The sequence below is a fragment of the Mus caroli genome, unplaced genomic scaffold (genome assembly GCF_978045245.1).
Source record: "Mus caroli unplaced genomic scaffold, Mus_caroli_1 scaffold_8, whole genome shotgun sequence".
In the NCBI taxonomy this organism is placed as follows: domain Eukaryota; kingdom Metazoa; phylum Chordata; class Mammalia; order Rodentia; family Muridae; genus Mus; species Mus caroli.
Genome location: NW_028227263.1, coordinates 142,306,570 through 142,320,951, shown reverse-complemented (window position 1 = coordinate 142,320,951; position 14,382 = coordinate 142,306,570). Strand labels below are relative to the sequence as shown.

General features: G+C 46.7%; 1 protein-coding gene across 3 annotated transcripts; it reads right to left on the bottom strand.

Annotated features, from left to right (window-relative positions):
- Positions 1-5,005: 5,005 nt before the first annotated feature.
- On the bottom strand, positions 5,006-12,544 carry LOC110299517 (paired immunoglobulin-like receptor B). Of its 3 annotated transcripts, XM_085842429.1 has the most exons (15): positions 12,464-12,544; positions 12,274-12,309; positions 11,810-12,094; positions 11,355-11,660; positions 9,927-10,211; positions 9,492-9,800; positions 8,968-9,264; positions 8,422-8,724; positions 8,071-8,121; positions 7,034-7,150; positions 6,654-6,729; positions 6,542-6,579; positions 6,258-6,310; positions 5,345-5,500; positions 5,006-5,267 (listed from the first exon to the last, which is right to left on the bottom strand). In XM_085842429.1, exons 1-15 carry the CDS (start codon positions 12,495-12,497, stop codon positions 5,088-5,090), a joined length of 2,526 nt encoding a protein of 841 aa, XP_085698555.1. In that variant the 5' UTR covers positions 12,498-12,544; the 3' UTR covers positions 5,006-5,087. The 3 variants fall into 3 exon arrangements, with proteins under 3 accessions (XP_085698555.1, XP_085698553.1, XP_085698554.1); XM_085842427.1 differs by having other exon boundaries at positions 9,492-10,211; XM_085842428.1 differs by having other exon boundaries at positions 6,654-6,696; positions 9,492-10,211.
- Positions 12,545-14,382: the final 1,838 nt, after the last annotated feature.

Below are 14,382 nucleotides of genomic sequence, written 5' to 3'. Positions count from 1 at the left end.
ACATGTCTAGGAAAAGTTAAAAACTAGGCACATTAAACAAGGTTTGGGTTAGACTTGAGACCTGTTTCTGGGCCCTTCAGAAGTAAGCTGGCTTACTAGGCACCACCAGGAGTGAATAGTCAGGACCTATTTGGCACCAAGTTTTCCCAAGATCCTTCGGATTAGAGTAACCCAGACATTCACGATGAGATTAATCTTTTACCAGAAACTAAGCAATCCTTACCTGCCCATATCGCCTGTCCTGCCCTCGTTCTCCACTCAGCATGGTTCTTTTACCCTAGAATGTGAGTTGCAGCTACCTGTGGGTAGTTCTCAACAGGTTTGTGTCTGAGATTAGTTAGTATGTGCTGCAGGAGTTTGGAAGTCTGTCCCCAGCCCACCCTGGAGCTTCTAGGACTGTTGATCTGCTGTCCCCATGTAGAATTAAAGAGACAATTTTTTTCTTGGTTAGAAGTCAGTGAGTCTTAATAGCTTCAGTATTACAATTTATGGGTTAAAAGTTCATGAATTAAACCTCCACCTAACTGAGGTGAAAGACCTCTACAGTGAAAGCTGTTAAAACTGAAAAAAAGTTTAAAGGCAGAGAAGATGGCTCAGTGAAATGTACAAATGTATGAACCTGAATTTGGGTCCACAGCACTGACATTTAAAAACTGGGTGCTTGCCGGGTAGTGGTGGCTCACACCTTTAATTCCAGCACTTGGGAGGCAGAGGCAGGCAGATTTCTGAGTTCGAGGCCAGCCTGCTCTACAAAGTAAGTTCCAGGACAGCCAGAGCTATACAGAGAAACCCTGTCTCGGAAAAACAAAAAAACAAAAACAAACAAAAAAAAAACATGAAAAAACCAAAACAACATTGGGCGCTTATTGGAAGGGGAAAGGATAATGTTCAAAATAGTTTGTGTGAAAAAAGGTGTTGCGTTAATCCTATAGTGTTGGGGTGGTGGAGATGGGAAGATCCCTGGAGCAACCTGGCCACCCAACCTATCCAAGTTCATGGGCTCTGGGTTTAGGGAGTGATAACTGAATCTTGTTTACCTGCCCCCTCCCTCCAAAAAGATGGAGAATCTTCGGGAAAGATAACCAGTATTGCTGTGACTCCGCATGTCTTCAAACATGCACAGTAGGTAAAATTGTAGACACTGGAAGGTAGAAAGGGTACCCTGTATTTAATGAATCACCAGTGTAAAATGTTTATATGAACCAAAGCAATGTTGAAATTCAACACAATCTCCATCAAAATTCCAATGACATTCTTTACAGAACTAGGAAATCCTAAACTGGGTGTGGTGATAGATGCCTATCACCCCAACGGTTCTGAAGGCCAATGACTTTGAGGCCAGTCTGGTCTACAATTTCCAGGTTAGCCAGGGCTACACATGAGACCCAAAAGACACAACAAAGCCAAAAACCTAAAAAGCATGAAAACAAACACAAAAACAAATGAAATACTCCAATATAGCCGGGCGTGGTGGTGCACACCTTTAATCCCAGCACTTGGGAGGCAGAGGCAGGTGGATTTCTGAGTTCGAGGCCAGCCTGGTCTACAAAGTGAGTTCCAGGACAGCCAGGGCTACACAGAGAAACCCTGTCTCAAAAAACAAAACAAACAAACAAAAACCAAATAAAACCAAAACCAAAACAAAACCCCAATACAGAAACTAATTTTAAACAGTGATGTATCAACATACCCAACTTCAAATTATTATCTAGAATCACAGCAACATGACCAGTGTCATTGCCACAAAACCAGGCACAGAACAGACAGGTCCCAGAGTTAGACCAGGTGGCACAAGCCTGTGAACAAGTCATTTAGAGGGTGGAGCAAGATGATCAGAAGTTCAAGGTCTCAGTTAAATAGCAAGTTTGAGTCCAGTCAGGGCTACATCATATCTGATGTACATCAAACAATGAAAAGAAAAAGAAGGTAACTGAGGACCCAGAAATACGCCTAATAAGGGTGGGGTTTCGTGCTTTGAGTGGCAGGCAAGTGCTCTAATACTGAGCTACATCCCTAGCCCTGCTTTTTTGGGGGGACAGGATCTCACTAAGTTGTACAGAAGGGCCTTGAACTCACCCCGTAGCCAACAAAGATTTTATAGTTTCTATCAGAGTAACTGGGATCTCAGGACTGTGCCACCAGGCCGAACAATTTTTACATTTTAAGCTACTTGATGTTTTTGAAGTCAATATTAAAATAGAACAACAACAAACGAATGACAAACCCTAGTGTGGTGATGGCCTTTTTTTTTTTTTTTTTTTTTTTTTTTTTTTTTTGGTTTTTCCGAGACAGGGTTTCTCTGTGTAGCCCTGGCTGTCCTGGAACTCACTCTGTAGACCAGACTGGCCTCGAACTCAGAAATCCGCCTGCCTCTGCCTCCCGAGTGCTGGGACTAAAGGCGTGCGCCACCACTGCCTGGCCTATCACATCTAGGTTGCTGTGAAAGAGCTTTCTTGCTAAGATTTTTAGTTTCTGTGTTGGTTTTGTTAATGATTATTTTCAGGTCTTTCAAACTACGCTGGGTTCTGTTTCCTCTTTCTGTAGTTTCAGAGTGTACTTCAAATACACAGACATTTGGGAAAAATCACCAGCAAAGCTTCCAGAAAGAGAATTTCCAAAGGGGAACTATTCTAGTGACAGCATGTTCAATGTGTGGCAATCAACTCAGATTTTGTTTATTAAGCAATAAAAATAACTTTTTGACCTCAAGGGACCTGTCCATTTTATGTTCATCTCCTAAGATGTTCCTATAATATTGTAGTCTTCTGCCGTTACTACTTTAAACGAATGTAGGGAGGCTGTGGAGATGGCTTTGTGGTTAAGAGCATGCACGCTCCTGCAGAGAACCTGAGTTCAATTCCCAGCACCCACAGTGTGTAACTCAAAAAATGTACCTCCAGCTCCAATATCCAATCTGTCCTCCATGAGCACTTACTTACACATGGCAAATAATCACACACACATACATACATACACACATATCAATAAAATATATCCTTAAGAAAATAACCTGACACTGATGAGTGGATATTAGTCCAAAAGTTCAGAATACCCAAGATTCAATTCACAGACCATATGAAGCCTAGGAAGAAGGAAGACCAAAATGTGTGGATGCTTCAGTGCTTTTTAGAAGGGGGAACAAAATACAGAAGGAAATATGGAGACAAAGTATGAAGCAGGGACTGAAGGAAAGACCATCCAGAGACTGCCCCACCTGGGGATTCATCCCATATACAGACACCAAACCCAGACACTATTGCTGATGCCAAGAAGTGCTTGCTGACAGGAGCCTGATATAGCTGTCTCCTGAGAGGCCCTGCCAGAGCCTGACAAATACAGAGGTGGATGCTCACAGCCAACCATTGGACTGAGCGCTCGGGTCTCCGATGGAGGAGTTGGAGAAGGGACTGAAGGAGTTGAGGGGGTTTGCAGCTCCGTGGAGGGAGCAACAGTTAACCGGCCAACCCCCCAACCCCCAGGTGCTCCCGGGGACTGAACCACCAACCAAAGAGTACACATGGAGGGACCCATGGCGCTGGCCTCATATGTGCCAGAGGATGGCCTTGTTGGAATTCAGTGGGAGGAGCGGCCCTCGGCCTGAGGGTGGTCAATGCCCCAGTGTGGGGGAATGCCAGGGTGGGAAGACAAGAGTGGGTCGGTGGGGAGCACCCTCATAGAGGCAGGTGGAGGGGAGATGGGGTAGGGGATTTCAGAAGGGGAGACCTGGGAAGGGGAAAACATTTTTTTTTTCCAGAGCTGAGGACCGAACCCAGGGCCTTGCGCTTGCTAGGCAAGTGCTCTACCTCTAAGCTAAACCCCAACCCCAAGGGAAATACATTTGAAATGTAAATAAAGAAAATACCCAATAAAATAAAAATTAAAAAAAAAGTAATGAGAATATAGGATTGTACATGCCAGGAGCTGAGGCAGGGGGACAACCATCATAGGCTATACACCACCATTCCAAGCTTTCATTTGTGTGTGTGTGTTTTTTTTTTTTTTTTGTCTACTTTTTTTTTTTTTTTTGGTTTTTTGAGACAGGGCTTCGTCTACTTTTAAAAAAAAATTGTTTATTTTATGTATATGAATACACTGTAGCTGTCTTCAGACACACCAGAAGAGGGCATTTGATCCTATTACAGATGGTTGTGAGCCACCATGTGATTGCTGGGAATTGAACTCAGGACCTCTGAAAGAGCAGTCAGTGGTGTAAACTGCTGAGCCATCTCCCCAGCCTTTTGTCTACTTTTTAATTGTTTTATTTACCTATTGGGTGTAGGAAGGACACCCAGGACTTAGGTGGAGGTGAGAAAAGATTCTCCCAGTCAGTTTTCTCCTTCCACTGTTTCTCTGATAATTGAACAGTCCTGGTGGCAAGTGCCTTTCTTTACCTACTGAGCTATCTCACTGAGCAAACACATATATATACATACATACATACATACATACATAAATACACATAAATAAAATATATCCATAAGAAAATAACCTGACACTGATGAGCCCAAAATTTCTAAGTCCAAAAGATCTACCTGGCTCTACCTCCTTAGTTCTGAGACGGAAGGCGTGCAATTCCAAGCTTGGCCTATTGATTCATTTTTAGAAAGGGTCTAGTGTGTTCCAGGCTGGTCTCTTACACCTAGGCTATGTAGCTGAAGATGACCTTGACCTCTTGACCCTCCCTCCTTTCCACTCCTCTAAAATGCTGGGATTTCAGGTGTGTTCTACGCTGGCCTTTGGTGGCTAATGTTTAAAACACTCTGTAGCCCAGGTTGGCATGAAGTTCACTAGATAACTCACCATGGCCACAAAACAAATTCCCCTCCTCAGCCTCCCGTGGGTTGGAATTGTGGGGCTGTGCAACAGTGCCTGTAAATTTTCTCATTTCCTAGCTTTGTTGAGAAATATCATTAAAGCTAGCACTCAATGTAAAACCTTCCCTTCCATTTCATTTCTCATTTCACTTGATTATTGAGAAATCTCTAGCTTTATTTCCAAACTGTGATGTTACTTAAAGTGCAGTCACGTTTCCAAAAGTTCCCAGAGTCCCTTGGAGGTCTCTGCTAGGCATCCTGGCAGGCAGGGGGTCATCGCTCCATGTCCTTGGGAACAGCCTCTGGACGAGCAGCCGCCAGAGTAGCATATACACTGGGCTCCTCTGGGGCTTCCCCTGCCTGGGAGAGAGGAGATGCAGCTGCCCCCTGTCTGAGTGTCCTGCTGCACAGCTGGGCGTAGATCACATCCTGGGACTCCCCAGATTCGGCAGCCTGGAGTGGGAGAGGGTGAGAGAAAGGTATGTGATTTGCTTGGGGAAACCTGCAGGTCTGTGGAGGACAGGACCCACCTGATTGTTTGCTCCTTGGCCCTCTTCTGCTTGTTCATATTCTGCGTTCAGTTGTTCCCTTGACATGACAGAAGGTGAGACATGTCCTGCCTTCCTGAGCCTGGAGGGTTTCACCTGGGCATAAGTCTCTCCCTGGGGATCTTCCTCAGGTGGTGTCTGTAGCAAGGAAGTAGTGAGGTCAGACAGTGTCTTCCTGGTCCCCTGAGGATCTTCTCTGGCCAGTTTCCATAGCATGGCTAGAGTGACCTGTTTAGATTACTGCCTCTCTGATGGGAACTTCCTGGGTTTCCTTCTTACATTTCTAGCTTAACCTGACATTCAGACCCTTGCTGTCTTGGCTCTAGCCACACAGTCCATCTTTCTGAAAATATGTTTCTGGGGGTTGGAGAGATGGCTCCATGATTAAGAGCACTGGCTGCTATTGCAGAGGACATGGGTTTGGGTCCTAGAACCCCCAGAGAAGCCTATAATCATCTGTAACCCTAGTTTCAGTGTATCTTCTGATTTGCTTGTCTGGCCTCTGTGAGCATCATACAGGCATGTGATGCAGAGTCATATATGTAGGCAAAAGATCCATACACATTATCTGTTCAAGTTCCTTTTGTTCTGTGTTCCCTGCCAGGAGTTGCTGTCCCTTAGATATCTCTGTGGGCTTCTCCATCCAGGATTTCCCCTCAGAGAATCACCAGACACATGCTAAAAGAGCCAGAAAGGGGACAGGAGCTGGAAGAAACATGGTCCCAGGAAAACCAGGAGAGAGTGAGACATAGAACACAGGAGGCAGGTGCTGGGCAAAGGGCGGGAGTGGTCAGCTGTGGATATTGCTGAGAGCTGAGGGAGGGAGAAGAAAGAAAACCCCTGTACTAAACTTGGCCCTAAGGTTTAGCACTGTGGATGAGGACAGGTGTCTTACCCAGCTGTTCAGCTCCACACCATCCTCAGTTTGCATGTCCTCCACTGAAGCATCTGTCATAGCAGAACAAATAGGATGTCTCCTGACCAGAGTCTAGGGATGTCTCAGACCCCTAGTTTCCTGCCTTGCTCCAGGTTGGGACAGAGAATCAGGGAAAGTTGGGACATCCCTGTTTCCATCAAGTGAAGTTCAGATCCATACAATGAAACCCTCAAGACCTCTCCAACACCCCAGTAATTCTGAAGCCTCAGGCATCTCCCCTCCCAGGACTCCTTTTCTCTCACATAGGCTTTCTTCCTGGGTGGCAGCAGCTGGGTTGGGCCTGGAGGGACAAGGAGATGTCACTTAGCAGTGAGATGTGTCATACGGGCAGGGGTGTAGGTCTCTGTGATTTACCTCTTCTGGAGTTCTCCTTTCCTGGTTATGGGCTCTTCAGCTCCTGTAGAAAGTTTCAAGTCTTTCTCTTTCTGGACTGCAAGGGAGGGGAGCCTCAGCTAGGAGGATGGGAAGCCCCTCCCCCAGGCGTGCTCAGGGAAGGAAGGAAGGGGTCTTTGCAACACAAGGCTGAGTGAGGAAATGTCCCAGAACACGGTAATGTTCACAGGCATTGCATAGATTCTGAGACAAATTGCCTTCTGGTCTGAGATCTGCACATGTTTCTAAACTACCCTGCCCCAGTTTGAGTTTTCCCTATGGCTGGTGTCTGAGCCCCTGCTTGGATGTTCACAGGGAGACACACCACCTCCTGCGACCCAAGTTACACATACCCTCCTCACCATCTTTCCTGAATTTTCCCTGATGTCTTCGTCGGAGAAGAATGAAGATGAGGATGAAGAGGAACAGGAGGAAGGCCACAGACACTCCAATGAGAACCTTCAGGTACATATGCAGTCCTGAGGCACAAGTGACATCATTAGTGGAGACCTTTGCTGCTTACCTGAGCACCTACTGTGTGACAGGCTCATGCTGGGTCTCTGCACACATCATCTCCCATCTTTACAACCATGTACCATGGAATTGTGTCTTTTCCTATCCAGCCAGTTCACCTGACTGGAAGTGGCAGAGTTGAACCAAGAAAGTCTGACTTCCAGCCCTGCTCTCTGCACCAGAGCTGAGAGCAGTGAGTTGGAGAGAAGGAGTGTGAATGTCGTGCTATGGCTGTGTATCCCACCCTTACTCATGTCGCTACAGTGTGGCTCTAGGCCCTGCAGAATCAGATTCTGAAGGCCTTTTCTGTCAGGAGAGGTCACCACCAAGGCCAGCACAGAAACAAAAAAGAAACAGATCAAAACACAAAGGAAAAACAAAACAAAACAAAACAAAAGACCCAAATAAGTTAAGACATGAGGGCAGGCTTCTATTCATACTCAGAGGAACAGCAGCCTAGAAAGAGAAGGACTTGACCAAGTCAAGATATCTAGAGGCAGCTGTATCAAGACTCTAAGTAGCTGTTGTTCATCTGAGCACATATTTTAACAAAGTGTTTATTGCCCTTCTGAGGCCTGACTCCATGCAGGCGTCAGGGGCCAGGCAGAGCTTTAGGGCTAAGATAGGGAACTGCGTGTTTGTGTTCCCTGCTTTCAACTTCCCACAACTGCCCCATCCCCCATGATGAGCCTAAATATTTCTCTCTGAATCTCCCTGCTGTAGCCCAACCTCTGAGCCCCAGCTTCAGTGGTCTCTGGTGAGATCTTTGTTTGCCTCCTACATCCACAAGCTGAAGTGAGAGAGAAATGAGGACTGTGGTGGGCCAAGAGCTGCCAGGCAGCCTGGGGTGGGAGCATACGCCCTGCACAGAGTGCCTGATACTTACCATCTAGTGGCAAGGACATTGTGGGTGGCGAGGTAGAGGGTTTGATGGGTCCTAGGAAACAGAACAAGAAGAGGATGAGGATTAGATGCAAACCCAGGATCCTCACTTGGCTCACTGTCCTCTATCTGCCCTGTAAACTCCGCAAGATACTGATAATCGCTACTCCAAACCTAGATTGCAGGAGAGGACTGAGTGGACATTACTCGAGGGAGCACTGCTGGCATTAACTCCTCTGCCAGGGAAACTGTCTTCTGACAAAGCCATCTTCCTTTTGTCTCCTTAATCCCACCCAAGTAAACAGCTCTGCTACAATATGGAAGTGATTCATGCTGAGATGTCAGGATCACTCACCTGAGACTGTGAGCTCCACAGGGGCACTGGCAGATGACAAGAGGTAGAAAGATGAGTCTTGAGCACCATAGCACCTGTAGATGCCTGACAGATGGGAGGTCACAGCATTCATGAAGAATTCTGCCTGGGACTGCTGATCATGGGACTTTGATTTTAGTCTCAGGGGTTGCTGGGCTGATCCCTCCTTGGACAGAATGAAAGTATCCACAGAGTACATTGACGAACACAGCAGGGTCACGTTCTCTCCTGAGTGCACTGTGTAGTTAGGCTTCACTGAGAGGGAAGGAGTGATTTGGAGCTGCCCTAAAGAGAAGAGGCATGATGAGAGGCTAGCTTCCTTGTTCTGAGCTCGAATAACACATGAGTCCACCCTGAGAACCTGGGCCTCTGTCTCTTTTCTCTGACTGAGCTCAACTCCTGTTCTTGTCTTCTTGCGTCTACTCCTGCTTAGGATTCCTGTATCCATCCTGGCCATCAGCTCCCCAGCTCCCCCATGAGAGCCTGAGCAGAGGCTAGGTTCCTGATTGAGTCTGTTGAGTTCCTCACCTGTGATCAGGATGTCCAGGGGGTCACTGGAGGCTGACCACTCAGAGGAGAGGTTGTGTGCACCATAGCATCTGTATTGGTCTCCAGTGGAGGTGCTCACATAGCCCAGTGTGAAGTTGGACACAGAGAAGCCAGTGTCAGTCTGCTGGCTAGAGTGCTGCATGATGACAGCTCCCCCCACCTTGTGCAGAGCAAATCTGTCATAGTTGCTGTCAGAGAAACACTGCAGGGTGAGGGTCATTCCAGGGTCCAGGATATGGCCTTGTTGAGTCAGCAGAGAGGGCTTCTTGGACAGCCCTAGAGGGAAGGTGACAGCTAGAGACTGAGGTTTGGTTCTTACCAAACACCTTTGCCCTCCCCTCCTGCCCTTGTGCATGTCCCCTCTTCTCCCCAATCAGGGCTGTGTTTGAGAACACAAACTCTCCATTTTGTTCTTCTCCCCCTGCAACTCAGCAGAGGGGCAGGCCTGTGGCCAAGGGCTTAGGGCCTCAGAAAATGTTTAGAGAATGATAGTGGGGACTTACCTGAGATGAGTATTTGTTGGAGATCACTAGGTACTGACCAGAGCTGTGGGGCATTCTTGTAGTAACCATAACATCTGAATGTCCCTGTATGGGTTGGGGTTGTGGGTCCTATAATAAACAGGGCTTGGTACTGTCTACGAGAAGGTATATAATCTGTGTCCAGTGAGCTGGTGAATTTCTCATCTTCCTTGGTGAGAATGAATTTATCATAGTGACCTTGAGAGGCACAGTGGAGTGTCATGTTTCCACCTGCTGTCACCACAGGGCTGGGCAGTACTGAGAGCCTGGGTTTATAGTGTTCATAGATTCCTAGGAGAGAAGGAGGCCGTCTGTTACATGTTCTCACACCATCCCAGTGTTCTCTTGGGATACTCTCTGGGAAGGGAAGACTCCTGAGAGCAGAGTCTGGAGTTGAGAATCTGACTGTCCCCTCACCTGTCACCACCAGCTCCAGGGTGTCACTGGGCTGTGACCAACCAGCTGAGCTGTAACAATAACAGCGATATTGCCCTGCATGTTGTCCTGTCACATAAGGGAAGAAGAACTTGCCCTTGTTCCCAGGCTCCTGTAGGGTCTGTGTGCTCTGTGTTTTTTGGCTTCCCTCATTATACAGAAAATATACTTCTGCATCCAGGTTCCCCTGACACCAGATGGTCATTGCTCTTTCAAAGGCGATCACAGAGCCTGGTTCAGACTTGATGGTTGGTTTTTGGAGATTACCTACATGGAAGTCAGAGTGAAGCACATGGGTGTGTTGGAAAGTGGCACAGAGAATGTCCCACCAGAAGATGTTTCCTTTGTCTTTTTCGTTCTTCTCCCACCAATACACCAGAAGACAACATCCCATTCTTCCCTCCTTCCTGATATGACACAGTTCTCCCCACCTCCCCTCTCTCCCAGATTCACTGCTCCTCTGTGTCAGAGAAGAGAAGGCTTTTTAGTGATATCAGCTGAACATGGCATAAAAAGATGCAAGAACACGAGGCCCACACCCTCATATTAGGACTGGACAAGGCAAGCCACTAGGAGCACAAAGATCCCATGTGTAGGTAAAACTGTCAGAGACATCCCCACTCACACTGTTAGGAGAAAATAAGAAACTGAAGCAAGCCAGGTGCTTCTGGAACACACATTTAATCTGCGTTCAAAGGAGGCAGAGGCAGGTGGATTTCTGAGTTGGAGGCCAGCCTGGTCTACAGAATGAGTTCCATTTAAATAAAACAGGACCACACAGTGAAATATAATCCCACTACCACCAAAAAAAATTTTTTTGTTTTTGTTTTGTTTTTTGGTTTTGGTTTTTTGGGACAGGGTTTCTCTGTATAGCCCTGTCTGCCCTAAAACTCACGCTGTAGACCAGGCTGGCCTCAAACTCAGAAATGTGCCTGCCTCTGCCTCCCAAGTGCTGGGATTAAAGGCGTGCTCCACCACGACCGGCTATAAAAAATGGTATCATTTGGAGCAGTCACAGCATGTATGCAGAGGTCCTAGGGCACTCCCATGTAGGCTCTGTGAGCCCTTAGGATTCCTGCTTAGTTGATTCTGTGTTCTCCAGGGCGTGTCCTCTGGTATCCTCAACCTCTCTAGCTACCATCATCCTTCCTCTCTCTGTTATTCCAGAATCTCTGAGCTCGGGTATACTGTACTAAAGCTGATCCAGAGTAACAGAAGCCCTTATAAAGAATCCTCTCCCTAATGGGAACCCTGTGCTTGGCTGTCACTGTGAGCCTTGGACTCACTGATTCCTGTGCTCTGTGTCAAGGTTCAAAAGAGCCCTGGATCCTCACATACACCACACATCAAGTGGTCTCTGAAACCTGTATGATTCCAATATCATTCTATGGAAAGGCTGAGGCTCCTCACCTGAGACCAGGAGCTCCACGGATTCACTTGGAGGTGACCACACATATGGTGTGTACCTGTCATAACTGTAGCATCTGAATATCCATCTCTGGTTGGGGGTCACAGGGCCCACAGAGAACAGGGCGTGGTACTTCCCTGTATAGTGGTAATACTGTGAGTCTTGCGTCCATGAGAACTTCTGTGGTCCTTCTACAGTCAGAATGAACCTGTGATAGTTCTCCCCGGACTCACACTCGAGGGTGACATACCCTCCTGAAGTTACCACAGGGCTGGCCTGGGCAGAAAGGCTGGGTTTCCTGTAGGCACCTGGAGAGACGGAGGAGTCAGTTAAATGTCCACAGGCCTCATTATTCTCCTTGGCTCTGAGGTTCCCACAGTGAGGGTGGGCATTCTTGTTAACAGAGCCAAGTGTGGACAGTTATAACCTGGGGCCTAGGATCCTGTGTGTCTCTCACCTGTCACCACTAGCTCCAGGGGGTCACTGTAGCCTGATGATTCATCCTGGGTGCTGTAGGAACATCGATATTGCCCTGCATTACTGAGGTCTACATTTGAGAATGAGAATTCAGCCTTGTTTGCTGGCTTCTGTTTGTTCTTTGTTACTGTTTTATATAGCTTTCCATCTTTATAGAGGTAGTACTCATTGGCTCCAATTGTCTCCTCACACAAGAAGGTCACCTTAGTCCTCCTGGAGACCACAGAGTCTGGCTGTACTCTGAGGATAGGCTTAGGGAGGGACCCTGCAAGTAACAGCAACTAGGACTCAGGACAAACACACTCAGATTGCAGTCCTTAACCCCATGACCTTGCTGCCACCCACAGGACTCATACACAGGTGGTGTTTTCCACCCTCACAACCCAGGCATGGCTACTGGATGTGAAGAAAAGAGCATTTCAGGTCAGCTGCAGACACACTCACCTGTCAGCACTGGGATCCAGAGGCTCAGAGTCAGTCCTGGAAGAGAGTTCTTTGTAAGAGATTTGTTCCTCAGGCTGAGTAAGGCTGCAGAAACCTCTCAGACCCTGGGGTTTCCTTCTGGGTGAGTGCTGGTCTACAGGCCATGATCATTTCCAGACCTCAGTATCCCCTCCCCCTCTTCACATCTCACCAAGACAGAGCAGGGCTGTGAAGGTGCAGGACATGGCATCTCCCCTCAGTGGCTGCAACTGTGCTTGAGGGCAGAGCTACAGAGCCTTTCTGAAGGGATTGGGTACAGGGTGTGGCCCTGGAGGCCGGGCAGTCCCCATGACATTGTCATATATCAGCAGCCCCACAGAAAGAGGAACTGCCCTCCTCAGCACCACGCTCTGACTTCCTCAGTGGTGTGACATGGCCAGGCAGTAGACCCTCTGCAGTTAGGTCTTACACAGATGGGGTTTCCTCATCCCACCAGTGTCTGCCTCACCTGTGCACATTACTGTCATGGCCATATTGTAGCAAACATGTGTGAACATTTCACACTACAGTACAAATTTAAGTGTGGTTTTCTTAGTTCCTCTTTGTTTTATGTGAACTATTTTTTTCTTTTAACATTTTTGATGTTTCTGAGAAGGATCTTCCTGTATATCTGCCTGGAGTGTGATTGACAGCTTTTCCTTCTTAGTCTCAAGTGATGCATTACCACTGGGCATTACAATTTGGGTTTTTTTTTATGTTTGTGTTTTTCCTTATAATTTAAGGGTACATATTTCTATTCATTTTTTAGTGTTTGTTTTTGTGCCTCGATGCATGTGTGTGAAAGCACATGTATGGAGGTCAGAATACAACTTCAGCAATCAGGTTTCCTTGTCCAGTGTGGATCCTGTCAACAGAGTCAGGTCTTATTTTGGCAGCAGACACTTATGTACTGAGCCATATCAGTGTCTCATCACTTACCATCATCGTTTTCCTAAGTCCTTCTGCTCTTTCAACAAATTATATTGTCATGGGGTTACTGGTCCACACAGGTGCAGGTTTATTTGAGTTTCTTGGGATACAGGATGTAGGTGTACGAATATGACCATACTTTTTTTTATTTATCATTCCATTTGTTGACATCTCAAATGATATCTCACTTCCTGTTACTCCCTCCACCAATCTCCCATCCTACATATGGCCTCCCTATTCCTTTGCCTGTATGAGAGTGCCCCCTCACCCCTCCACACTCTCTCAGCCATTGCTCAAACATCCCCCTACCCAGGGGCATCAAAGCAGTCTTCCCTCCCATTGCTGTCAGAGAGTCCATTCTCTGCTACATATGTATCTTGAGCCATGGATTCCTCCAGGTACACTCCTTAGTTGGTGGTCTAGACTCTGGGAGAACTGGGTGGTCATGCCAGCCTATGAATTTGAGGCTCTTCCACACATTTTCTTATATTAGATTCAGTATATCTGGGTTTAGGTGGAGGTCCTTGATCCACTTGGACTTGAGTTTTGTACAAGGAGATAAAAATGGATTGGTTTGCATTCTTCTACATGCAGACTGTGAGTTGAACCAGTACCCTTTGTTGAAAATGCTGTCTTTTTTCCCCTGGATGGTTTTAGTTCCTTTGTCAAAGATCAAGTAACCATAGGTGTGTGGGTTCATTTCTGGGTCTTCAATTTTACCTCATTGATGTACCTGTCTGTATCTGTATGAATTCCATGCTGTTTTTTATCACTATTCCTTTATAGTATAGATTGAGGTCTGGGATGGTGATTTCCAAAGAAATTCTTTTATTGTCAAGAGTCGTTTTTACTATCCTGTGTTTTTTTTTTTTTTTTTTTTTGTTATTCCAAATGAATCTGAGAATTGCCCTTTCTAACTCTATGAAGAATCGAGTTGGAATTTTGATGGGACTGCATTGAATCTGTAGATTGCTTTTGGTAAAATGGTTGCCTTGGGTCTTGTTGCAGTTCAACACACAGCGGTGCAGGCATGTGCAGTATTTGTGAGCCCCACTGTATCATTGTGTTGCAGTTGTAAACTTGAGAAGCTAGCTTTGGGGTTAGTGGAGGATGCCACCACACAGGCCCAGCACCAACTGCAGGGTTGATCTTTTTGGATGT

Coding starts and splice junctions, on each gene's coding strand:
- LOC110299517 (XM_085842427.1), bottom strand. CDS start 12,497: ATGTCCTGCACCTTCACAGCCCTGCTCTGTCTTG. Junction 12,310..12,463: donor CACAGCCCTGCTCTGTCTTG/GTGAGATGTGAA, acceptor ACTCTCTTCCAG/GACTGACTCTGAGCCTCTGG. Junction 5,501..6,257: donor GTGTGGAGCTGAACAGCTGG/GTAAGACACCTG, acceptor TCCTTGCTACAG/ACACCACCTGAGGAAGATCC.